This window comes from Trematomus bernacchii, unplaced genomic scaffold (assembly GCF_902827165.1).
Source record: "Trematomus bernacchii unplaced genomic scaffold, fTreBer1.1, whole genome shotgun sequence".
Lineage (NCBI taxonomy): Eukaryota > Metazoa > Chordata > Actinopteri > Perciformes > Nototheniidae > Trematomus > Trematomus bernacchii.
The window spans coordinates 2,271,765-2,298,736 of NW_022987739.1; the positions used below are offsets into that span (position 1 = coordinate 2,271,765).

The 26,972-nt window shown below is 42.7% G+C and overlaps 1 protein-coding gene across 2 annotated transcripts in view; it reads right to left on the reverse strand.

Moving 5' to 3' along the window:
* The window catches only part of cpamd8 (C3 and PZP like alpha-2-macroglobulin domain containing 8), a 52,453-nt gene that overhangs the window by 6,830 nt on the left and 18,651 nt on the right, over positions 1–26,972 (reverse strand). The window contains exons 21-41 of one of the 2 annotated variants that reach the window (XM_034146304.1): positions 26,197–26,350; positions 24,418–24,548; positions 24,207–24,258; positions 23,704–24,002; positions 22,051–22,119; positions 21,807–21,963; positions 20,920–21,096; positions 20,141–20,222; positions 14,993–15,149; positions 14,832–14,906; positions 12,173–12,338; positions 11,001–11,087; positions 10,386–10,522; positions 9,112–9,267; positions 8,269–8,331; positions 5,436–5,695; positions 5,246–5,333; positions 902–976; positions 637–742; positions 308–418; positions 15–227 (exon numbers count right to left, since the gene is read on the reverse strand). In XM_034146304.1, the coding sequence (XP_034002195.1) occupies positions 15–227; positions 308–418; positions 637–742; positions 902–976; positions 5,246–5,333; positions 5,436–5,695; positions 8,269–8,331; positions 9,112–9,267; positions 10,386–10,522; positions 11,001–11,087; positions 12,173–12,338; positions 14,832–14,906; positions 14,993–15,149; positions 20,141–20,222; positions 20,920–21,096; positions 21,807–21,963; positions 22,051–22,119; positions 23,704–24,002; positions 24,207–24,258; positions 24,418–24,548; positions 26,197–26,350 (2,815 nt within the window). Of the gene's footprint in view, positions 1–14; positions 228–307; positions 444–636; positions 743–901; positions 977–5,245; positions 5,334–5,435; positions 5,696–8,268; positions 8,332–9,111; positions 9,268–10,385; positions 10,523–11,000; positions 11,088–12,172; positions 12,339–14,831; positions 14,907–14,992; positions 15,150–20,140; positions 20,223–20,919; positions 21,097–21,806; positions 21,964–22,050; positions 22,120–23,703; positions 24,003–24,206; positions 24,259–24,417; positions 24,549–26,196; positions 26,351–26,972 lie in introns of those variants that run through there. The other variant, XM_034146305.1, reaches the window with a different exon arrangement.

Below are 26,972 nucleotides of genomic sequence, written 5' to 3' on the forward strand. Positions count from 1 at the left end.
GAGAGAGCTCTTACTCTGAGGACACTGGGACAGGGGGACCTGCTTGATGCGTGTCCCGTTCCGACAGGCAAACACCTCCATCTGACACTGGTTCTGGTAGAGCTGTCCGTCCGACCCACACACCGGCTCTCCGTCGTACCCGCAGTCTCTGTAGCAAGTGCAGCGCTCAAACTGCTCCTCCTCCGGGCAGCCAAACACATTGTTGCACTGGTTTGCCTGCACAAAACCTGATGGGAAAAAAGTGTTTTTAAGACACTGATGAAAGTGGGGTGTCCATGAATCATTCAGTGCGTAGCATGTGTCTCACCTATCCACTGATTGGTTGAACTTTCCACCTCATTGCATGTGGGCCCGTCACACAGCTCCCGAGCTAGCGGGCTGCTCTCGCTAACGTTGTAGAACCGGGTGGCTTCAAAGGCTGCATGAAAAGCACAGACCCACACCAGCACATTCACACATACACACACACACAAAACAATGATGACACTTACCAACACTATAGGTCATAAACTTGAAAAGAAAATCCAATTTCCACGAGAAAAAGAAGCCACTTCATAAATCACCGGTGAGTTAGACAGTTTCCCTGCTCTGTAACTCTTTAAAGAGCAGCACTTAAAATATTCATCAGAGACACACCTGGTTCGTAGTAGTCATAGATCTTGACCGGAACAGGCGCTGTCTTGCCCACAATGTATTCCCTGACAGCTTGAAAGGCCACGCACGTCATGCATTGGCTGGGGATCTGAGAAGGGTAACATAGCACAGAACAAATACTTAGAAAAACATCCACAAACACAATGTGCACAAAAATACAATTTGAACAAACAACATTCTCCCCAAACCTGTGCAAAGACAGGTATCTCCACACATACAGCATTCTTTTAAATGCCCAACAACTCACCTCATCAAAGTAGAACAACACTTTTCTTCCACTCAGCTCGTATCTCTTCAGACCCACTCGCTTGTCCATCAGCAGCTGTGGAGAAAGACACAATTAATTGTAGGCTCAGTAAAACCAACACCACTGGATAGGAAATCTTTTTCCTTATACTTCTGTGATCCTTCTCAGTATGTTTATAGAGTTACCCTCTGGAAACAAGATTAAAATGTAACTTTTTGAAGGCACCACTCATCCATTAGTGTAAAATAAGACTTAAAGGTGGGGTAGGTAAGTTTGAGAAACCGGCTCGAGATACACTTTTTGTTATATTCCATGGAATGCTCTTAACATCCTGATAGTAATGAATATCTTAAGTGCTTTGACAAAAAATCCATAAAAAAATGTCATCTGTGGAAGCTGTAATACTGTAAAAAGCACGACCAATCATTTTAGCCGGCCCGGCTAAAATAACTGGATGGCCTACCTGCCTGTCAGCCTTCCATCTGTGCACAAACTTATCTCGTGCCCTCATTGGTCATGTGCGCGTTCGTGTGTGTTGGAGGAGGGGCTCTGTAAGGAAGTGGCAGATTTTCTCCGGTTGTGTATTTTCAAATTCTAGCGATCTCGAGCTGGTTTCTCCAAAATTACCTACCCCACCTTTAAAGAGGCCCTATTATGATTTTGGGGGTTTCCCTTTCCTGTAGTGTGTTATATAGGTTTTTGTGCATGTAAATAGTCTAAAGGCTAAAATCCAAAAGAGGGAGTTTCTCTCCCACACACTCCCCCCCCTGTCGGAAATGCCTCCATTGGACTCCTTTGTTTACTTCTGTAAATAGTGACATCACTATGTAACACTCGTGCATCCATGGGCTAGCGCTCCAACAGTTTGGACGTGATAGGCTAAGGGGCGGGACATCTCTAAGCGGTTGACAAATGACAACCGGCCAGCTAACCAATCAGAGCAGACTGGGCTCTGGTTTCAGACAGAGGGTGAAAAGAGGTGCAGCAGCACAGGCAGTATGAGAAAAACTTCTAAACCGCCCCTCTTCAACAATGTTTCCACATCATAATGATATTTATACTCTAGCATTGCTATGGGATGCGACTAAGATATTACATTTGTGAATAAAAAGCACATGGCTTAGAGTTAAACCAGATCAACATTTGATTCTAACATATATGGACTACTATTGGTCATGGACATAGAAATCGATTTAAAAAGTAATCAGCACCGGACAGCTCCGTCTCATGCTAAACAAGTTTGTATTTGTTATCATCTTTATTTAATTTCATGCTTCCCAACACATGGTATTGCTTTTAAATCTATTTTCAACACATGTACAGAGCCGGAAACACAACTGATGTGTTCTGAATGTGTTCGATATAATGTATATGTTTGTGTGTGTCAGTGATTGGGAATCTTTAAGCTGAACTGAACTATTCAGAATGTATACTTCTAGTATAGTGCACCGAAAACCCCATCGTCAAGAGTCCACATGGTCTGCATTTGAATCTGTGGGCCACAACTGGAATGCAAACCATATGCACTCTACCATGACACGACTGCAGGGTGGAAAATGTAAAAGGTTATACCAATCATGGACTCTGCCAGTTGAAATCAACAAGAGATCATAGTTTTCCTCTTGGACATGTGATCAGTTTGATATCCTCTGGAGATTTTTAGTCAACCTTGTGCATAATGTATAGTTCTGTCATAGATGCATTAGAAAATCGGAGTTTATGAATGAGTAATGGGGAAGCTGTTTACTACAAATGTAAGTGTGTGCATAGAGACCCAGCAGAGTTAATTCCCCCCGCGGGAGATTTTTCATTCTGTCAAAGGTGGCAGCCTTTGGACAGCAGGGGTTTATGAGGTGCTCAGCCTGAGCTGGCGCCACCGAGACACTGACACACACACACACTCTCTCTCTCTCTCTCTCTCTCTCCTACACACACACTACACAATTGGTCTCTGTGTTTACCAAAGCATTGTTTGTCTATCTAGCAACTAAACATTGCCAATGAACTCCCATAGCTCTAATGTTATATCCACAGAGTGTTCTGGGTCGTTACACAAAGCTCATTATATTGGGTGATAAGAGCCCATGGCTGTGGAAGCTGCCGGTCAGTCACCGTCCTAATCCTTCACGACTGCAGCTTCCACGAGAGCAACTAGACATGACTGCAGAAGCCAAGCTTGCCACCATAAATTGAGGAATGTAAGTGGCAGTCGGGCAGGCAGCAGTAAAAGCCCGAGGGAGGCCAGCAGGGGTGTAAACTGAGCTTGTTAGCCACTACAACACAGGTCAGCCTCAACGGACTCACTCATAGGACTTTAGTGTGTGTGTGTGTGTGTGTGTGTTTGTGTGTGTGTGTTTAACATCTCCCCAGGTAGCCAGAGAGGTGGCTTTTTTTAGAGGTGGAAGCCTGCAGACTAAGGCCCAATAACTGTGTAGTAATGAGGGACAGACTCCTGATGGGTGGCTGGGGAGCTGACCTGGATCCAGCCCTTAATTTAATCATCACCTACTCTCGCTCTCCATTAGTAAACCCATAGCACAAAACACCAATCCATCCAACATCTTTTAACAGTAACAGATACTCGATTATCTGTCTTTTCCCTCTGTTATTTGTAACAATCCGAGGTTTCTCTGGAGTCTGAACCTCACAAGGCCTAAAAGAGGTGGCACGATGGCCTCTGACCCTGAGACATACGGGGTCTACGGGGTCTGAGCTGGTCTTTCTCTTATCATACCTAGAAAAACCACCATGAAAAGGACCCTCACCTTAATGATTTAGCATACAACACTCAGACACACACATAGAGTCCCACATGTGTGTTACATGCAGGATGTGTGCTACATAAGATGAACACAAAACAGGGACATTAAAGCCTAAACTCAACTAAAATGATATATTTGAGGTCATTGACACCGTTGTGTTCAGTTTTCTTTTAGAAGATATAATACGTTGAGTATGTCCTTCTCTTGAAATACACCAATTATCAATATTATCGCTTGTCACATTATTCCCTTCGCCAAGGAGGTCATGTTTATGCAACTCGGAAACAGATATATTGATTTGTCCCGTTTGAAGGCAGTCTTTTATTCATTGTCTTAGAACAATGGATATTATATCAGGGAATCACTCATTCCTGCTCTGAACATACAGGTACATGATACCTTCCAGTGTATCACAGGAAAAATAGGAAAAACTCCTCGAGAAATATACTTAAGATATGAAAAAAATATCGATATTTACAGTATGTGTGCGTTTGTTTTTGCATGTGCTTTAAGAGATGCTTCCTGTGTGGGTGTGAATGTGTACATAGAGCCTGGGGTTTGCAGAGGAAACAGGAAGAGTCTGATGCATTCCATGACATACTATTTTGTTGTGAAATTGCATCCAGATGTGCATCTGTTTCTGTTTCCACCTGCCTTAACGTTCGGGAACTTACCTGACATGTGCCCTGCCTGTTTAGCAGTCTGTGAGCCACTGTGACATTAGGCATTGGGTATCGATGACCCTGTGTCAGAGACGGTTTAAAACATGGACATAGTCTAGGTCACTTATAGGCTGAAGAGTGTCAATGGAGCTAAGGTAAGCCCAGAAGATGCTGCAGAGCAAACAAACCCACCTGTTACTCAAAGCAGTCACACTTAAAGGTGGGGTAGGTAATTTTGGAGAAACCAGCTCGAGTGCGCTAGAATTTGAAAATACACAGCCGGAAAAAATCTGCCACTTCCTTACAGAGCCCCTCCTCCAACACACCACAAACGCGCACATGAACAATGAGGGCACGAGATAAGTTTGTGCACAGATGGAAGGCTGACAGGCAGGTAGGCCATCCAGTTATTTTAGCCGGGCCGGCTCAGATGATTGGTCGTGCTTTTTACAGCACTACGGCTTCCACAGATGACATTTTTTAATGATTTTTTTGTCAAAGCACTTGAGATATTCATTGCTATCGGGATGTTAAGAGCATTCCATGGAATATAACAAAAAGTGTATCTCGAGCCGGTTTCTCAAACTTACCTACCCCACCTTTAATATAATTTAACCGTCTGATTGTTGATGTAAAAGATCGCCCCCCCGTAAAGATATCACGAACGGGAGTAAATCAGCTATAGAGCCATATAACATTTTGTTTACCAGGCTGTTATCATGTGTATTTCTGCTTTAATGCTGGGTGTTTTTAACATGGGGGTCTTTCGGGATTGCTTTGTTTTTGGAGCCAACCTCAAGTGGCAATTCGAGGAACTGCAGTTTTTTGACCCATCTATCTCTTGGTTGGTGTATTTTCTGAAATGATCTCTAGAACTTTGGCAAAGTGTGCACATGTATATTACTGCGATTACTACGTACCCTCTCTAGACTCTCAATATCTGCTCGGAAACCGGAAATCATGGGAACTTCGATGACGGCCATGTTGGACGATCCTGAGTGGAGCCACCTGCACAGAGAGTGGAGGTCAGGATGAAAATGGTGGATCGTCAGAAGCAGCGCTGTGCATATGTGCCAGCTTCTTCTCTTTGATGTAGTGTGTGTGCTGTACCTGGCACAGACTTCTAAGGAGATTTGGAAGTCCATTTTGTCCTGGTGGGCTGCTGGGTCGTCGTCATCGATGGGCGCGCGCCGCTTCCTGTTTAGCTCAGACCGGTTGTCGGCGCGGCTCCGGGGGCGAGAGGACGGATGACGGGAAGACGAGGAGGAGGGAGGCGGCGTGTGTCGCTCCTGGAACGGCTCTTTCAGGTCCACCTTGAGCTGGAAGGCCGGCTTAGATACTGGGTCAGGTAGGTTGTAAGATACATCAATCTAAAGACAAACAGGGAGCAGTGCAAGTGCAGGATTAATGAAAAATATCAATGAAATGAAGGCTTTAAATGTGGGGTAGGTAATTTTGGAGAAACCAGCTCGAGTGCGCTAGAATTTGAAAATACACAACCGGAAAAAATCTGCCACTTCCTTACAGAGCCCCTCCTCCAACACACATGAACGCGCACATGACCAATGAGGGCACGAGATAAGTTTGTGCACAGATGGAAGGCTGACAGGCAGGTAGGCCATCCAGTTATTTTAGCCGGGCCGGCTAAAATGATTGGTCGTGCTTTTTACAGTACTACGGCTTCCACAGATGACATTTTTTTATGGATTTTTTGTCAAAGCACTTCAGATATTCATTGCTATCGGGATGTTAAGAGCATTCCATGGAATATAACAAAAAGTGTATCTCGAGCCGGTTTCTCAAACTTACCTACCCCACCTTTAAATACACATTACACTACATATATCCCTATGCCTGCTGAATTGATGTTTACTTGTACTGCTTCAGTTGTTTTGCGATTTTAAATGTCTGCATTGTAAAGTTACTTTATGCAAGCTGCATGGCTGTAGAGATGGCAACGTTAGTATGTTTTTCCACCAATTTGGTTTAAACTGTAATATTGCTATTTCATGAATTGCCATTAAAGTGTGTTCTGGAAGTCGTGGTCCGCTGTCAGATAAGCTTACAGTTCGTTACAATGTCTGCTATCAAAGTCGTTTTTCATTTGTTTGCCAAATTTGCCAAATTTGCAAAAATATAAATCTATATTTTTTGTATGACGAAAGAAAATGAATATGTTTTGGCAGCATTAATTGGAAACTAACGACTAAGAGTTCATCTATTTAAGAACTCTGGCCTTAAAAAGACCAGAAAGTGAGAAATAGCTACTTAGGCAGAACTTTAAAGCCTGAACCACAAATCATATTCACCGGACATGCTTTTAGTAAACTTGTATTTCAGCCGCAAGACACCGACACTGCTTTGATGCTCTTTTTAATTTCACAAAATATTATTATTGCAAGAACTGTAATAAATAAATGAATAAATCATCCAGTCTGAGTCCTTTGCAAAGCTACTAAATAATTATCCTGAAGCACAGGACACACACACACACACACACACACACACACACACACACACACACACACACACACACACACACACACCACACACACACACACACACACACACACACACACACACACACACACACACACACACACACACACACACACACACACACACACACACACACACACACACACACACACACACACACACAACACACACACACACACACACAACACACACACACACACACACAAACACACACACACACACACACACACACACACACACACACACACACACACACACACACACTCTTGTATTTCATTAGAGCCCAGGTGCTGCTGGCCTGAGGGCTGAGGGTCTGTCAGAGAGTGTGTTGACGCACAGAGAGGTGTGGATGGAAGGAAAGTAGAGAGGGAGAGAGGTGTGAAGAAAGAAATTGTGTGTTTCTGCATGTGTGTGTGTGTGTGTGTGTTTCTGCTGTGTGTGTGTTGTGTGTGTGTGTGTGTGTGTGTGTGTGTGTGTGTGGTGTGTGTGTGTGTGTGTGTGGTTGTGTGTGTGTGTGTGGTGTGTGTGTGTGTGTGTGTGTGTGTGTGTGTGTGGGAGAAACCGGCTGAGTAGAAGACGTTTCAGAGACTGCACAGCAGAACACAACATCCGCTGCTGCAACTAGCCCTGCCTCAGTCAAATCAACTCATCTCACTTACTTAAGTTTCCAAAAATGCGATTGTAAACATCTTTGATCCCTGGTGCTTTTTCACTTATGCCTTGTTTGGTTTTTAAGCAGACAGACGTTTAAAAATGGGGGACAAAAGTGAAGAATGATTGTTGTCTTTTATTGGAAAGCATAGTCAAAAGGTAGACAGAAATGAGGAGAGTGCAGCAAATAAGATACCATTAGATTAACCTTTATCTATAACAGCAATAGGAGACAAAGGAAACAGAGGAAAGGGCAGAACATATTTTCTTTTTTATCCTTCCCTTATACTGTGTTTATGTTTGCACCGCTGTGCCATGTTGGCAATACACCGATTCTGATTCTGATAAGGGCACACACAGAGATAACAAGAATACAAATGTCGAAGTTGTAAGTTATAGTATAGATTAGTACAAAAACAACAACATGGCCACAGGTCAGATTCGAACCCCGGCCCGACGCAGCAAGAACTCTGCATCAGGCGCCTCAGGACGAATAACTGAATGTACTGAACTGAATTGTACTTACGAAAGAGGTTTTTTATGTCTGTGTTAAAGAACTAAACCGCATCCTGTTCAGGGGACTTCAGGAATCAACAGGAATTACGCAACAACTCGCTAAACTCTACCAGATTACTCCAGTTCAAATGGAGGAATGTGGGCAGTATTAATGGTAACTGACTATCCCACACCGTCATATTAGTGTTGCGAGATGCAGAGTATAATGGTTCCCTTTTCTCCAAGACAGCAAATGTGTGTGTGAGTTTGTGTTGTGTGTGTGAGAGTACTGCAATACCTGCATGAGACAGCAACCCTCTCCTTTAGCGCTGACAAAAAGGCCTGTGGGGATACTGGGGATCTGAAAAACAAAACCAGAAGAGAAACAAAGACAGTCAGAGGGGGCAGGGAGAGGTGAATGAGTCATTTATCAAGTGAATGAACGCTGTAGGCTGCTGCACTGCCACTAGTGCTTCCCTGGCTACTAACCAGCAGGCCTTAATTGCCTCCAATTAAGCTGACACCACTAATCACAGCGGAGAAACATGCCCGGCAGAGAGAACATACTGCACTCTCACCTGAACCACTCTGGCTGTCTGATGGATCACTTTTACACACACAGCAAAACACACACACACACACACACGTGCGCACGCTGACCTGACGCCCTGATCCCTGGCCAAGGTGCTGCCTGCCCACACTGTCAAGTTTGTAATGTGTGGGCAAGCAGGCCAATAAAAAAAGGAGTTATAAAATCAACAAACCAACAAGGTGCTTCTGGGAAATCCAGTCCAGTTAAGCCTGGTTTGGTTTGGCAGAGTAAAAAGGGTCCTGGCTTCTGAACAGCCGGACATAGAAACAGAGATGAATGTTTTAATGCCAGAGTGTGGCTCTGGTGCGTAATCTCTCATCAATCACTTTAATAAAGAGGGGAAAATGTCTACGTTGCATGGGGTTTTCTCTCAGGGGGAAAGCCGCCCCTGAAGTGCTGGAAATCATTAGTGGAGTTAAAGCCTAATGTTGATAAAGTGCTGTCAAACTGGAGGCAGGAGCACGGTTAATCAATTACCGTGCCTCATCTGCATCTGCTTGCCGTAAAGAAATCCTGTATGTTATTCACTGTTTCCATGGATGTGGTTACCTTGGCACTCTGGAGGATTTTCTGGTTGTCTCTGTTGAGGTCAAAGGTCTCCTGGAAGTCGAGGTTGGTGGAGGCCAGTGAGATGGTGAGGTTGACCCCGCCCACATAGGACAGGATGGCGTACTCCGACAGAGCCTGCAGAGCCACACACGTGTCCTGCAGAGAGGTTGAAGAAAAATGACTTTACACTGGAGCTTTGGGTTCAATCAAATATATTGGATCTTAAGCAATATCTAGAGGTGGGAAGTAGTGGAGTACAAATACTTTGTTACTGTACTTAAGTACATTTGTCTAGTATCAGTACTTTACTCCACTACTAATTATTCTGATGACTTTTTACTTTTACTTCTTACATTTTTAGCAGCAGCTTCTTTCAGTCACTTCTGTGTTAAATATAGAGGTGAAGGAATGAGTCCTAAAACTCGGAAATGAGTCAGCATTTCGGCACATCAGGTTCCTTCATCTCTATGTACATTTCTTTAATTCGTTGTCGGTTAAATGTCTGAAATAAGGTCTGTGGTTATCATAAGCTTAACATATTTTCCCATTTTGTTCTGGTATCAGTACTTTACTCCACTACTTATTTTTCTGACGACTTTTTACTTTGACTTCTTACATCTTGAACACAAATACCTGTACTTTCTACTTCTTACATCTTGAACACAAATACCTGTACTTTCTACTTCTTACATTTCCCAAACAGGCTGGTTCCTTTAGTTTGAATATGTGTTTGGTGGCGTGATCATTATTATTTAGAGTCATTGCGTGCCTATTGATTTGAACACGATCCGTGTATCCATCATTTCCTGGTCTTCTCTAAAGAAGAGGGACCAATGAAAACGTTGTCATGTTGCCGTTGTTCAGCATGGAAACATTCATTAGCTAACAATGACATTATTGTTCTATTAATATAAAGGGAGGTCAGGTACTCTTTAAAACAGCTGCTAGTTATGGATACTTTTTACTTAAGTACATTTCGAAGCCCTCTTTACTTTTACTTGAGTAAAGAAGTTTAGTCAGTACTTCTACTTTTACCAGAGTATTTTTTAAACACGAGTATCTGTACTTCTACTTGAGTAAAGGATGTGTGTACTTTGGCCATCACTGGCAATATCTTTAGTAAGATCAGTTACAGTGCTGTGTACGATATGAATAGCTATGACAGATGAGGACACATTTTTCTGTGCCCAAAAACAAACTGCATCAGATCATGCTATGATTTTGCTACAAGAAGCTGAACCTAAAGGCAGGAGATGCCGGAGGGAAGGGGCTACCTGTGTGGAGGAGAAGCCCCCCAAAGCGTTCCTCTGCTGGGAGAGCCATTTGACGACAGGCAGGGCGGACGCCACGTCCCCCAGCAGAGTGTAGGTCAGGAGACCGTAGGCTGTCATCTCCACCTCCGCTGACACCACTGAAAACAAACAGGTTAGATTTGTATCTAGATTCTACATTAAGGTTTGGGTAATGAGACCAAGAGGGTAAAAGGAAAGAGGAACAGCAAATATAATTGTCACATTCAATCTCATCCTATTTTTCTGATAGGTAGCTCATGAGAATCAGAATAAAAATTACTTTATTAGCCCTGGAGGGAAATGTGATCTTTAACAGATGTTCCTTTGTAAAATAAAACAACATTTATAGTTAAAGAAAAATACATATTGTACCACAAATAATTTTTTTTTTTAAATGGAGAAGAAATGAAAACATATTTATAGAAACAAAGAGAAGTCAAATTCAAAATGTCCACACTTTACCACACTGTATAACAACATCTAATGTGTACAAATATGCATGATCATTTCAGTTTTCCAGAACCTTGCTCTAAATATACAGTGTAATACAGTAATAATGCCAAATATATGAAATAATATTATATTAAATAGTAGTACCTGACTGAGAAAGGCCATCACTGAAGCCCATGAAGGTGTCCTCGTCTGTCATAGTGCTGCCCGTCAGACTCCAGTGGGTGAGTCCGTCTACAAAAACAAACGGGGTGAGATAAAGCTTAGTGACTCATTGAACCAACATCCTAATGGCTCAATCTTTCAGCATCTATGCAACCAAGCCCTGTGCCTTCATTGTACTTGTGGAATACAATAAATGTGATTAGGAAAGAACATCTTGTTCCGCTAAACTCTGTCAAGTCGGCCAAAACTTGCAGAAAGTTGCAGTCATGAGGAAGAGAAGGAAACGGCCGAAGGAAACAGATGATGAGATAAGAAACAGAGGGAGTGGATTAAACTCATGCTGAGCGCTACAGCAGCTTCTTTCAGTCACTTCTGTGTTAAATATAGAGGTGAAGGAATGAGTCCTAAAACTCGGAAATGAGTCAGCATCAGGTTCCTTCAACTCTATGTACATTTTTTTAATTCGTTGTTGGTTAAATGTCTGAAATAAGGTCTGTGGTTATCATAAGCTTAACATATTTTCCCATTTTGTTCTGGTATCAGTACTTTACTCCACTACGACTTTTTCTGACGACTTTTGACTTTGACTTCTTACATTTTGAACACAAATACCTGTACTTTCTACTTCTTACATTTTGAACACAAATACCTGTACTTTCTACTTCTTACATTTTCCAAACAGGCTGGTTCCTTTAGTTTGAATGTGTGTTTGGTGGCGTGATCATTATTATTTAGAGTCATTGCGTGCCTATTGATTTGAACACGATCCGTGTATCCATCATTTCCTGGTCTTCTCCAAAGAAGAGGGACCAATGAAAACGTTGTCATGTTGCCGTTGTTCAGCATGGAAACATTCATTAGCTAACAATGACATTATTGTTCTATTAATATAAAGGGAGGTCAGGTACTCTTTAAAGCAGCTGGGAGTTATGGGTACTTTTTACTTAAGTACATTTCAAAGCCCTCTTTACTTTGACTTGAGTAAAGAAGTTTAGTCAGTACTTCTACTTTTACCAGAATATTTTTAAACACGAGTATCTGTACTTCTACTTGAGTAAAGGATGTGTGTACTTTTGCCATCTCTGAGTGCAGGTGACTCCGACTAAATGACCCAGTAGTGTCTGTGTGTCTCCCAGGTGTGAGTAAGGCAGTACCTTGTGTGATGGCCATGTGGTTGAGGCGGCGCAGGGCCAGCGGGGCGTAGGCGCTGCGCAGCAGAGCCATGGCGTACGCAGACAGCGCCGTGGTGTACGGGTCGTCTGCAGAGTACGTGTTGCTCTCCAGGAACTCCTTGGCTTTGGCCACTGCCAACTTCTCCTCCTGGACCAGAAAGGAGAGAACATAGGAGAAACAAATTAACACAAGGGTGTCAATACTTTAAAAGTCAGTGCAAAGGTAGACTTTTTTAGTCTCTGCTGGTGATGACCTGCTGTTTAGACCTGTATATTTCAAAACAGTGTGTTTTAATTGCTGCTTTAAGAATATGTTTCCCAATGTTGGTTAAAAAAATGAAGAACCATTTGTTACCATGCTGGGTAAACTACCACCTTACATCTGCTCACTGATATCACAGAGAGTCGCAAGTAGCTATTGCCTAAAATCCCAGGATGTGTTTTTATTACATGTACCAAGTGCTAGGACTGTTTTAGGCACTAAAGCTTTTATGTGCGCAGCTCCTCTAGCTTGGAACACTCTGCAAAACATATTGAAAATGAGCATTTTGGTTCCCCTGCATCATTTTAAAGCACAGCTTGAGGAATTGATATTTGATACTCCTGGTACCTGTCTTTGTGAATACGTTTGTACATTGTACCCCTGTCAGTATGTTGTATGTGTCCTTTTTTGTTTTGTGTTACATGTGTAACCAATGTGCGGCAGGTCTCCCTTGTAAAAGAGATCGTTGATCTCAATGGGATTTTTACCTGGAGAAATAAAGGCTACAAACAAACAATACTTAAGTGATAGTTATAGCTGTACCGCAAGACACAAGTGAAATAAAGTAATGACTCTCAGCTAATGAAACTGAAAAAACGAAATACATTTTACACACACACACACACACACACACACACACACACACACACACACACACACACACACACACACACACACACACACACACACACACACACACACACACACACACACACACACACACACACACACACACACACACACACACACACACACACACACACACACACACACACACACACACACACACACACACACACACACACACACACACACACACACACACACACACACCATTATCTTCTCTACCAGTGTTTACAGGCTGCCCTGTCCAAACTCACAACCGCTTCTACTTAGATGCAGTTTCTGAACAAACATTAATTTTGTCCATTAAAAAGTTGCGAGTTGACTTTCATCTCATGCAGATGTGACCTCTCCCCTCTCATCCCGGAGATGATAGGCCTCCAGAGCCACTCACTGTAATTGCAGCAGTCATCTTTTAATTAAGTGAAATTGGAGGGGGGTTGAAGGTTCTGCTTTGATGTGAAGGATACCTTTTCACTTGTTATCAGTTGTAAAAGGAAAGACTCTCAGAAGAAGCCCTTTGGGTTAGATAGCAGAGGAAGGGGGGGGGGCAGATGGATGGATGGGAGCCAGGGAGAGGAAACGCTAAAATACTAATATCCAACTATGGACAAAGAGCAAAGAGAGCACGAAAACAATGAGAGCTTTAAAGGCTTTTTAAATTGCCAGAGTACGCAATACATGCTGTGGAGCATTTCACGAGGTTGTAACTCTTTCTTTTCCCATGTCTTCGAGCGATTGAACACATGCTGAAGTTTAATTGTCGAGGATGACTATTAGTGAGAGAGTAAAGAAAAATCCAAAACAGATAAAAAGTAGGACAACAGCGGAATGGAGGAATGCAATCGAAGTGGCTTTCACAGATTTAATTGTCTCTGCACGTCAGCCTGAATGTTTTCATGTAGTCCGAAATGTAGATATTAGATTAGAGGCACTGGGGCAAAACAAATATGAGCAGGCTGAATGCCAGCTCATCCGTCTTCACAACTATCAGGAATGCAGCGATATGTCCACACACGACCGCTCATACATTCACAGCAGGCTGGTGGGATGTGCTGCGAAATGTAAAGTGGTTCAAGTGGGACAGATGACTTAAACATTTGTTACTTTGTGGAAATGCAACTTAGGATATGTACTCTTCTTATATACTTAAGTATATTTTTAAGGTACTCTATTTTAGTCTTACCATTTTCTGCCACTGTATACTTCTGCTCCACTAAAGACTGATTTTTTTTCTTTGCTATTTGGGGTTTTCCCTTTCCTGTAGTGTGTTACATAGGTTGTTGTGCATGTATGTAAATGGTCTGCAAAGGCTAAAATCCCTGTGTTCCCTCCACACACTCCCCCCTTGCCGAAACGCCTCAATTGGACTCCTTTGTTTACTTCTGTAACACTAGCGCTTCTATTGGCTAGCGCTCTGACACATTGTACGTGATAAGGCTAAGGGGCGGGACATCTCTAAGCGGTGGACCAATCACATCAGAGCCGGCCAGCTAACCAATCAGAGCAGACTGGGCTCTGGTTTCAGACAGAGGGTGAAAAGAGGTGCTGCAGCACAGGCAGTAAGAGAAAAATAAAGTGCTTTTTGAACATTAAAACATTTAAACGTGTCACAGTAGAGGAACACAATACAAATGTGAACCTGAAAATGAGCATTGTATCTTCTCTTTAAACACAGTTTAGCTCATCACAGAGCAGTGGCCATGATGGAGTAGCACAGACCGCAGTGACATGCTGTTTTGTTGGATTGCTTACCTCCGTGTTTATCCCCGTCTCCAAGAGAGCTGCCACCACATAAGCTGTGAGGGAGATTTTCCCATGGATCCCTCCCTGTGGACAAAAGCACACATTAGCTTCAAGTTCATTTCACACTGTAGAGACCTCCAAGACTCACAGAAGTCAGAAGAATATTTCACCTGCAGGTCTTTGTTGAGGATGCGTCCCATGGCGGGGAAGGAGCCATCATCTCGCTGATGTTTGATGAGCCAGGACTTGGCTGCACGTAGCTCCTCGGGGTCGATGAAGATGAAACCACGAGACTGAGAAAAGGACTTTAGCACAAATGCTGTCAACCTAGTAGAAAAAAGAGATGGAGGAAGAGGTGGAAGGGTTAGATAGATGAAGACAAGTAAAGGGTAGCGGATAAGAGAGGAGATATCTAATGGCGCATTTCCACTACACGGCCTCGCTCGGCCTCGCTCGGTATGGCTAGGCCTCGTTAGGCCTTGTTAGGACTGGCTCACTTTATGGCGCATTTCCATTACAGTTTAGGAACTGGGGTAGTATCTATAGTAACGCAGTGTAGGCGGAGCCGTGACGTCATCTTCAATGAGCACCCCAGAAAAACAACATCAGCCGTTAGCTGTTAGCACTCAAGCTCACAGCTCCTCATATCTGTTCAGAAACTTGACAAAAGTTAAACAAGTACAAACCACAGACTGCCTGTGTCATGGCGAGTACAGTTGCTGCTTTATTTATGTCTGTATAGGCCGTTGTTGTGAGTGTGGACGGTCGGAGCATATACTGCGTTAGCTTAGCCAATCTCCATTTAGAAAACACGTATTTTAAAAGGTTTTTCGCCTGCCGTCTGTCTGCAGACTTGTCAAAGCATTAATTCATGGTTTAGCATACTCAGCCCGACTCAGCCTGGTTGTTGGCCCGGAAAGAACCTCGATTTTATGGGGCCAGAAAAACTGTGAAATAGTACCCGTTAGCCGGTACTACGCTAGGTGGAAACGCAATCAAAAACAGGCCCCGCACGGCTCGGCACGCTTAAAGCGAGCTCCGCGCTGTAGTGGAAATGCGCCATAAGATACTTTTTGCTGACAAATCCCCCAAAAAACGATCAAGGTTCTGACTGCAATCACTTTTTCAACAGAGTGAGAAGTCTTCCAACCAGTCACACTCTTTCAATCTGTCAACAGGGGAGGATGGAGAAGGCTGTGGATGGAGGGATGTTTTTAACAAAGATAGAAAGATAAATTATTGCTTTGTATAGATGGAGCTGAGGAAATGGAAAAAATAAATCAGCAAGGAGGGGTACTTTTGAGTTTGATCACCGCTACAGAATGCGGCAGCTGCGCTCTTGAGAAATCTGAAATATATTTCTGCATATATGTCCCAAAAGCTTTCCGCAACTTATACAAAAACACAAATCCCAGGGACGAAGGTTGCGCAGCTGGCCGGCCTGGAGGTGCAGTTTACGAGCCGTGGTTTTAGTTGGCCATGGTGGAGAAGGACCCGGGGAACCACGGAGAAAAGGCCAAGGTCAGCCCTGAGGGGACAACGGCTGAGCTAATAAACACACACTCATCCATAAACAACAGACCTCCCGGTAGTGATCCCAAGATGCAGGCTTGGGCCAACAACTCCTCAGTGACAGAGAGACATTCCTTAACAGCACCCCTGAAAACAACCGACTTATAGGATGAGGCAATCTGCTTACCATGAAAAGAAAGAAAAAACAAGAAATGGAGATGAGGAAATAAACAATGAGTAGGAAAAAAGAGACTTTGCTCATATAAAGAGAAACACTAAATCTTCCTTTACTGGATGTTATGCATCCCTAAAGACAAAACTAGGAATAAAGCTGCAAGCCTTAAGGAATTTGTATCTTGCTAAGTGATATTGTGTCACTGGCTTTACATGTCAGGCCCCAGGGAAAGGTAATGGAGAGTGTAAATAGGATTTCGTTTAGGAATGAAGGAAAGAAGCACTAGATCACTTCCTACCCTCTCCCAATTCTCCCACTCACTTATACGTCCTCCTGTTTTTGAGTTTCCCTCTCTGAGCTACTCTTATCCAGCTCAATACTTCAAGGGTGTGTCTAAATCTCACCATAAGACATTATACTGTAGTTGTGTGTGTTAAATGATGGAGCCTAGGTTTAAAATAGGGATGTTACGAGTAGGACTTTTTGAGAATTTGCTACCCTACTCCTTTAAAGGAGGGGTATGTAATTTATTTCAGAAACACTTTTTGTTATATTCCATGGAATGCTCTTAACATCCCGATAGCAATGAATATATTAAATGCTTTGACAATAAATACATTAAAAAATGGAAAAAATGGAAGCCGTGGTACTGTAAAAAGCGACCAATCATCTGAGCCGGCCCAGCTAAAATAACTGGATGGCCTACCTGCCTGTCAGCCTTCCATCTCGTGCACAAACTTATCTCGTGCCCTCATTGGTCATGTGAGCGTTCATGTGTGTTGGAGGAGGGACTCTGTAAGGAAGTGGCAGATTTTTTCCGGTTGTGTTCTTTCAAATTTTAGTGCACTCGAGCTGGTTTCTCCAAAATGACATACCCCACCTTTAAGTGTTTTGTGCTTTCATATATTGAGAAGTTGTGTTGTGTGTGTCAATTTTAAAAGCATTCATAGGTCTTTTATTTTAACTTAGAGTTAGGGTTAGGGTTGAAGTGTGTCAAGACCACCAGTGCGCTTACAGACAAAATCACGACACGTTAATAGATGTAATGTATTATTAAACTACCAAGCTATGTGGTATCTATGTATGGTTGAGGGAGGAAGTGCTACCATTGGCTATAAAGGGTGAATATTCACAACTTGTTAAATACTCCAGAAAACAACCCTGCAGCAGTATTTGGACAACTAATGGGAGGCAAAAATCTGCTTCACGTTTGATCTGAACACACCTTTAGGAAGAGCTGCCTTGGGGCTAATGAAGCTGAAATGATGGATCAGGAGCTGCTGCTGATACTTTTGCAACCAAACTAAACTAAGTAAAGACACTAGTAAACTGTTATGCCTCCTGTAGCACCTTGGGATTGCTGTTAGCAATGAAAGGTGCTTTATAAATCGAATTTATTATTATTATTATTATTATTAAGTGTCTGCCTGTGGATGATCAACGCTCTATTACCATTTTAAGGATAGGTCTATTTTTATAATTGTTTTCTAAGGATTACTTTTGCAGGCTGTCTGTGGATGATAGCTCTGTGACAAGACAACATTCCCTTTTGTTTTTTGATCGTACATATTGACAATAGATGGCTTTATTTTCACATTAGATACCTACGCAATGAAGCCAAACTACATCATAGGAAAGAGAGAAACATTGGCTTGTCTTTTTGGCACAGGACTGGAAACAGATATTACAGAAGGTTAATACACCAGCAGATATCAGTTCTCACAATCTCTGGTATTCAGCCCCCCAACCCCACTAACACTGTCAGATCAGTCTTTGGGCAGACACAAATGCCATGCCAGTCTCAACATGTACAGCCAAGCACTGAGACTGTCAGAGAAAATGAAAAAATAATATAATAATTATAGAAGGAGGGAGTCCACCTTTGACACGTTCGTAAAACACACTTATTTAGTAATGCTGCAACTCAGGCTTCCTCTCTTAGCTTAAATAGAAAATATGGACACTTTGGGGGCCTCCTGTATAAATAAAACATATTTGTAAGTACTGTAGGTTTGTGAGAGAGTTGAGGATAACAAATAACAGCAGGGGGCTGGGATGTTGTCTGTATTGAGATTAAGTTTAAAGATGGAAAGAACATTACACAACCCAAACAGGTTCTTTTAAAGAGTTGTCCCTTTCCTGTAGTGTGTTATAAAGGTTTGTGTGCATGTAAATGGTCAGCAAAGGCTAAAATCCCTGTTCCCTCTCCTGCCTGAAACGCCTCTATTGGTCTCCTTTGTTAAAGTTAATAGTAAGGTTATGTTTAGTTCAAAGGCCCACAGCTGGGATCAGTGGTTAGGAAATAAATGTAGTTTAGGAAAAGTTTGGCAATAAAGAAACTGTGAATGTTTGCACAAACCCACACCCAACCACAATATTGGTCTGTATTAGCAAAACAGCAGTCAGTTTTATTGAGCTCAACATAAAAAGGAGCCAGGGGTTCAAAACCTCCATCAGCCCCATGTCTCCTTGTCAGTGTCGCCCTGACTCTGAAGCGGTGAACTCTCAGCCCTCTGTGTGCAGTGTTAACAGCCTTGGCACCGGAGATGGGCAGTGCCAACACATTACTGCCAGCCCTTGTCATTAAGTTCAATCTTTTCATTAGATCCTGTCAATTTCCACTCAGATGCATTTTTACAAGCTGGAATACATTAACACTGCATTACGGGTGCTTTTAAGCAGGCCGTAAATGCACTGCTCTACCCGTGAACTCTGGAACTAAAAACGAAAAGCCGGGCTTGTTTTGGATGCAAACATGTTGTTGATGGATTCATAAAGTGTCTGATGCAGGTTTACAGAAGGTTCACCATCTGAGCTGTGCCCACACTTGTTGCCTGAGGTGCCAAGGAAAACTCCAAACCGCAGCTCGTTACATCCTCATATCCTCTCACAGTCATCACAGGAAGACACAGCTTTCCATAGAAGTTTAATGTTACCAATTACACACAGGTGGTGGGTCATTAAGAGGCATGCTCTGCTTGCTATAGGCAATGTCAAAAAAAAGGTAAAGAGCCATTTGGTGAAGTGGCTCCAGACAACTTGTAACAGTGTCTCCAATAGTGGCATTAAAGAGATCGTCTGAGGGGCCAAAGCAGCAGGGGGCCACTCAGTCCAACGGATATGAACCCTGATTAACTGCAAATACATCTCGACAGCTTTGCCTACCTCAGGGATCCAATTATGCTGTTTGTTTAAGATTCTCTGCCGTTTATGTAACCTGCTGTTTCACAGCGCTAGCTCTATTAAATATCATAATACCCACCTCAGCTCATAAATCAACCTGAGGTATGCACATTGTGCGTGGGCTTCCAAATACCAGCAGTGGAGCTCCCCATTGAGAGCATTGATTTCACTTTTATAAATATCCTGAGATGGTTCTGCCTGCCTGCCGGCCCACAGGGAGTGCAAACCTGAAATAAACACTGGGAGAAAAAACTAACCAGAGATTTAAACACATCAACAGGAATAGATAAATCTGAGCTCAGCGTACCGAGACGCTGATAAAAAAACTTCATTACTTTGGCCGGCAACATATGTCCCAGTTAAAGCTGAAGAATGTGGGTACAGCTAAGCATAGCTTGGCTGGTATGAGCAGTGTAAACTTCCACAGCTACACCTCAGAATGACTTACCACATACTGCCGGAGGAATCCCTCTCTCCGAAGGCGCTGTAGGATCCATCCTGCCGCTTGTAGGTCAGTTGTCTCTGGTAGCCTGGAGGTGAAAGAGCAATAGAGAGTTGCTGGGAGAGCAAGAATAGTTCCTCAAAATAAGGGAGAAATTCCAAAGATAAATGAAGACAAGCTCCAACTGAACATTTCCATGACTGCAGATGCTTAGTTTTACCGTCTCTTACCACTGCAACTGTTAACAGTTTCTCTGATGCGGCGTGCTAGAAAAGGTTTAGTTGGAGTTGTCGAGTAAGTCTCGCAAGGGTAAGTGAAGAAAGTAGAGGAAGTGGAGTAAATGTTGCCAAGGCTCCTTGGTTACACAAACACAGTTCATTATCCAAGCAAAACTTTGCTTCAGTAGTTTCCAGAAAAAAATCTACTTTCCAACAAATGAGAGAACATTGTATTACGCTCAGCATTAAGTCACTTGGTCAGAGTCAGGCCAGAGGGGATTGGACTTGATGGGATTCATGCTACACTCAGAGAGCTAAATTAACAATTAGCCAACTAATTGGAAGTAGGTCAGCAGGATTCGAGGAATGTGTTTGAGAAATGTTAGTACAGTAATGAACAAAAACGTAACCCATATCTTTACTTCACAAACATGCACAAGTCATAGAACAAGAAGTACAAAAGAAGTGACAAGCTCATCTTTAATCCACTGCGGTACATTTGCATTCATAGTTTATTCTAAGGGTGCAATGTGTTATGAAAATCAGAAGTAGGTTTGGTTTCTGTACCTTGGAGCAGGTAGTCGGTGGCTTCGTTCTCTACGTCAGCGCTGAGCTGCCGGGTTTTCCGCAGGTACTTCAGAACAAAGACGTTGGGGGCAAAGTGGATCATGTTCTGCTCCCCACAGCCGAAGGGCAGCCGCAGCAGCTTGTCCAGGTTGTTAAGAGTCGGCCCCATCACGTCCCCTGATCCACGTGCACACAGAAACAATACATAAAACGCATGTAAGCTTTACTGATATAAGCCAAGGCTTTAAGGCAGGGGTGTCAAACTCAATTTCATCGCGGGCCACATTAGAATTATGGTTTCACTCAAAGGGCCAGTGGTAACTTTAAGACTATATAAATATACATAGATAAATATACATAATAAATATAAAATAATGTATAATTTAAATTTACAATATTTCCTCTGCATTGGATTATTATCGGATAGGGTAACTTCATAATTAACTACGTCTGAACGCAGAAGTCTAGGGCAAATAATTGCAAGTCTCTTCATTGCGCATGTCACAAAATGAGATGCATTGTGGGACATGTAGTTTATGGGCAACGTTCTCCTGTAAAGCGGCACATAACATTATAATAAACTTATTATATTCTTTGCAAGCTCTTGTGGGGCCACATAAAATGAAGTGGCGGGCCGGATTTGGCCCCCGGGCCTTGAGTTTGACACCCCTGCTTTAAGGCTTTAAAAGGATGCAGTGTAATGAAGGTAATACAAGGCTCAGGGTTGAATTTAGTGTCTACTAATCAAGGTTCGTTGGGCAAGATGCTTACACTGTAGCTGTCTATATGACATTAAAACCTTTGAACCTTTGAACCGTTAACCCTTAATTTCTCCTGTAAGCATGTAGTAGTACTTCATGTATTGTAATGCAATTAAAAAAGTTTACCAATCATAAACGCTGTGGCCTTCTCAGATCCGGGCACCATGTTGTGTGGGACCCCCAGAGTGAAGGCCTCATTGTGGTTCTCATCAGAGTCTTCCTTCCTCCAGATCTTAAACTCCCCGACTGACCCCCAGCCTGTTGAGAAGCCAATGTGACGAACCTGGATGGACAAACAAATTACTTTTAAAAAAGGAATCTGTAAAGATGAAATGCAAATAGTATATAAAATGCCATAAAAGAGTCAAACCTGTCCGTGGAATTGGCCGACCCACTGCAGGATCACCGAGTCATTTGATGGATGTAAACCGTGGCCCACCTGCAGAGAGAAAAGCACACAGGCTGAACAAACATATCAAGGAGAAATCATTATGAAGCCACTTTAAAAAGTAACTGCTGCTTTCTTTGGACTCCCCTCATGCTAATAATGTCCTTCTGCCAAGTGTTGGTCACCCACCTCCCACACACACACACACACATCACAAACATACAAACACACCCATGTAGAGCACATTTCCTCTACTAGAGTTACATTGCGTAATCATATTAAACTAAAAAGGCCCACAGCTCATTCAACCCCGAAATGCCATCGTCCCCAGGAAAAGAACTGCTGTTGGGTTGTAATACGCAGGCTTTTTAGCTGCCGCCTCTGGTGAATGGTGCGAGGATAACGCTGTGCCAGCCACTGAGTGCCATGGATCACTGAGTGTCCTCACTGACATCGGCCCGTTAAGCGTGACCTTACAGGAAGCCATGCCAGTAAAAGTGGCGCCAGTCCTCCTAACACACAGACCCACATGGCCTGCTGGGTCCTTTTCACTCTCTCCTCTGTGTGTCTTTGTGGCATCCGCCTATGATCTAAACACAAATCTGTTGCACTTGTTGCTGCAGGAGGTTTTATCTCTCTATGTTCTCATCTGTTTACATGATCAGCAGTCAATTCATTGCTGCCAGTCTATGACACTACAATAATTCAGCTATTTATCCAAACCCTGACCTGGACGAACATGTATTGTGATAATTAATCTTTCGATGGAATAGTATTGGGATCAACATTCGTTCATAATCATTTAGTGAGATTTCATGACACCAAATGATTATCTAAATTACAATCACAATAACATCATTTCTCAAATTCTCCAAAAATGTAATGTGAAATAGTTTGAGGGACTATCATTTGAAGATTTTTTATTTGTATACACTTCACATTATTACTCAGTTTATTGTGATGACTCCTTCGTGCCTTCAGCCAAGAACTCTGCTAACGGGAAACCCCAGTGTATTTTAAACAAACTCTTGCCTAATCTGATTTTGCTGTGTGTGTGTGTGTGTGTGTGTGTGTGTGTGTGTGTGTGTGTGCGCGTGCGTGCGTGCGTGCATGCGTGCGTGCGTGCGTGCATGCATGCGTGCGTGCGTGTGTGTGTGTGTGCGTGCGTGCGTGTAAACATGGTCTGTGTATAGCTGGAAATATTTAATCATTTTGCAATAATTTCTTAATATATTGATAAAACACTTGACTACTAGACAAACTCAAAGATCTGTTTTACTATAAGCTTACTTAATTGATGCTATATTAATGTATTTGATAACAAGAAATCATGCTACATTGTGATATGTACCAACTGATAGTAGATTTTGGCCCAGCCCTACCCCTGACACTCGGTACTGGAGAAGGACTTCTTCATAATTGATAAACAATGCTTTATGTTTCAGTTCTTGTTGGAGTTATTTATTGTGTTGTAATATTTACATTGGCTATTGTTTTTTACTTGTATTTGTTTTATGGTGTGTGAGCTGTGCTGTGTGATATGTTGTATGTTTTGTTAATAAAGCTGTATTGTATTGATTGAAGTTTCTCATTGTTTCGTTGGAGGACAAAATGCCAGCTCTTTGGTCTCCTCACCTGCACCACGCCTCCCTTCCAGCTGATCCAGAAGCTGCGGAACTCGTCCCAGGAGAGGAGTCCCGGTGTGGCCGCAGAGATCAGAGGCTCGCCCATCTTCCCCAGCGAGATCCAGGAGCGAGTGTTCTGCCTTCCCCCCAGCACGATCTCCAGCATCTCAGCACTGTCGTGGGGGCTGGCGGAGAGGGCGAAGTGGGCGTCGTTGTGGGTCTTCACTGCCACCTGGAACTGGTTCATCTTGGCCGGCTTTTTCACATACTGATACTCATACTTGTTGGGGGTGGAAATGTGGATTCTCTCTGAGAAAGTAAAGACATTCACGCACTTAAACAGGTATTGTGTACTTATAGCTGTGACAGTGCACTAGTATTGAATTCATGCGTATATATCAATTAAAGAAATGTATTTAGCGTGATTATACAGCAGGCAAACTAGGATCTTACATTAGTCTCCTGACATGTTAAAATAATTATACAATATCAGGAAAATACATCCACACTGACCATTGGGACAGAAGAAGACACTGTAGGTGTATTCCCTGGGAAGGCCTTCTGGCTGCAAGGAGATTAAAGGAGGACAAAGAAAGTTAAAAAGTGGGAAAAATTAATAATAAAGGTTTTTAACGTATTATCTCAACCCAATTTCTGCATTATATTCAATCATTTAAAAACATATAAAGCAAGTTTTCTCCAGCTCAAATATGTGCTCTCTTACCTCCACTTGGACGGTCCTGCGAACATAATCCAGACCAATCGGAGTTCTTCTATCTTCCACATCATTACTCGTCTTGCCGGCCTGCATTCCATCAGCGCAGCAGCTCGGTTCATTGTAGGCGATGGCGCGGGCTATCGGGACGGCACAACAACGATATAAGCTTTCCTTATTTCAATAATATCACATCACAATATCATCCCATTGGTTGTTTAGAATGGTCAAACTATTGTGACTCCCCGTGGCTTTTTTCCACCCTATATGTAGTATTTGTTCAATCTAAAATGCTAACTGTAGACCTGGGGCTGAGAACGTCCCTTTAAATCTGTCTGCCTCAAGTTTCTTTGAAGTTGTAGTCAAATTATTTCTTATTATCAAAACAAAGTATTTCTTAGCGTTTTGTGAATACTAAGAGAAAACAGTTTGGACCTTTGCCAAAGAGATCTTGAAGCTCCTCCCATACAAAGAGTCTAACACTCACTCTGTATGGGTTGCTTCAATAAACCAATATTTATGTATCATAAAATCTGCAACATTTCAATGGATTTGTGAAACATAAAAAATTATTCGTAAATCAAAAATCATACTTGGCGACATTGTTTTGACCTTTGCTAATCTAGACATTGATGCTCGGGCTGTATAAAGTAAATACAAGTTGCTCTTTATTGGGGAATTTAACGGAAAAATGTATATCATAGTGTTGCCGAATTTGAAGTGAAGTCAAACATGACTAATACCACAACAAGGCCATATCTGTTACGTCATGTGTGGACATCAACATACGATACACAGGACAACATGTCTGTAAGAGGACTCCACGTTCTCCTGCCTGGGAGGACATTGGAAATGTGGCCCCGTGCCACTGGCGTCTCTTTGTGTGTGTGAACTGAGAGGGAAACACAAGGGGCCAGGGGACAAGGAGCGGGCCGTGGGGGGCCCATTGACCACCATTGACCTGCAAACTCATCAACATGCCACTGAGTGTCACAGCATAGCTCCGGCTGCCCCCCCACTGCCGGCCTGCTTTGTTCTCACATGCGTTGAGCAGGGGACTGTTTGTAACTGTTTGTAACTGTGTGTGGGGGACCTGATCACACACAGCTCGGCCCCTCGGCTCTTTAAGGCTTGCCTTTTTGTGAGGCATCACACTGAGCGCACCGACATCCGGGTGAAAGGCTGATATTTCTTTCAAGTGCTGCGCCACTTAAGAGCTCCAATTATGCAATGTCCATTATGCAGCACAATCTAATCTGCATTGTTTTCATTGGCTTCTAAACTTTGAATAAGACCTTTAGATAAAGGTTGTTTTGTTTTGTGTCAAGTCTCTATTTTAGTACTGTCTTTCTCCAAATGTCTTAAGTGTGAGTCTTTGTGTTCTATTATCTTATGACTGATGAAAATGTTGATAAGAACAAAGGCCTCCTTTCTGTTCATGTATTGAAAGATAAGGAAAGTCTATATAATTGTTGCAGTAATTAAACTGCTACCAGTTCATTTGATCTTTTATACTAACAGTGAACATACATGCCGGGAGACAATACATTTCTCAAATGTGTTCACATGGTATAAAAGGTTTCATATCTATTATTTTTGTTTATTTATTTTTCAATTTAGTTATCATTAGAAATGCAATGGCACCTGCTTTCTTCCATTTAATCCCCATTAAAGTTTTATTGTGTCCACCATTTTAGGTGGTTGTTAAATTATACAGATTGTAAAGCTCCTTTAAAGAAATTAGTGATTTGTGAAATATGCTATAAAAAAATGACTTGGCTCTAATACCTGTGATGTTTGCAGACCCCAGTTCAGTGAAAGACAGCACAATGGATGTGGGTGTCGCCTCTCCAGGAGCAACACACTTCTTCCTGGTCAGGTGGTGCTTTCCAGGGTGGCCGATAAACTTTATGCCTTTTGGGACGGAGACTTTAACATGGACCTGTGGGAAAAGAGGAGAGGAGACAAATCAGAGGTAATGGATCTCCTCTGACAGCTACAGTGATATCATTTCTGCAGGCACGCCCCTCCCTCATATAGCGTGTGCTCTTCAAAGCTCGGAAAGCGAGGGAGAATTTTTAAATCACATTGTGGATTTTCCATGCTGTCTGACTCATGCTTCTCGAGCTCCCTGAAGGATTAAGTTTCACTCATCGTCCAATTTTCACAGAGGCTCAGTAATGCGGAGGGATCTTTTAACTGTTCTTTATCCACACGCCACAAGTCGTAAATAACTGAGCAGAAAATATAGGAATCACATGTTGCTGGGACGGACATCAAAGGAAGGGCTACTCTGGTTTGTATATTCACCTAACATGACATCAGGGCAGCACACGCACAGGCCATTTAACGGGCTCATCTGCAAACACCATGATGTCATGTGAGAGGAGCGCAGGATGGACCCATTTAAGGCCAGGGCGGAGCTTAAAGGGCTACAAAGAGAGCCTTCAACATACTTCCAAGCTAATCTCATAATTTCACATTAAAAAAACACCTGCGCTTTCTTTGGCTTCATCTTTTAGTCCGTGAGAACCAATAGACCTCTACCAACAATCATTCCATAA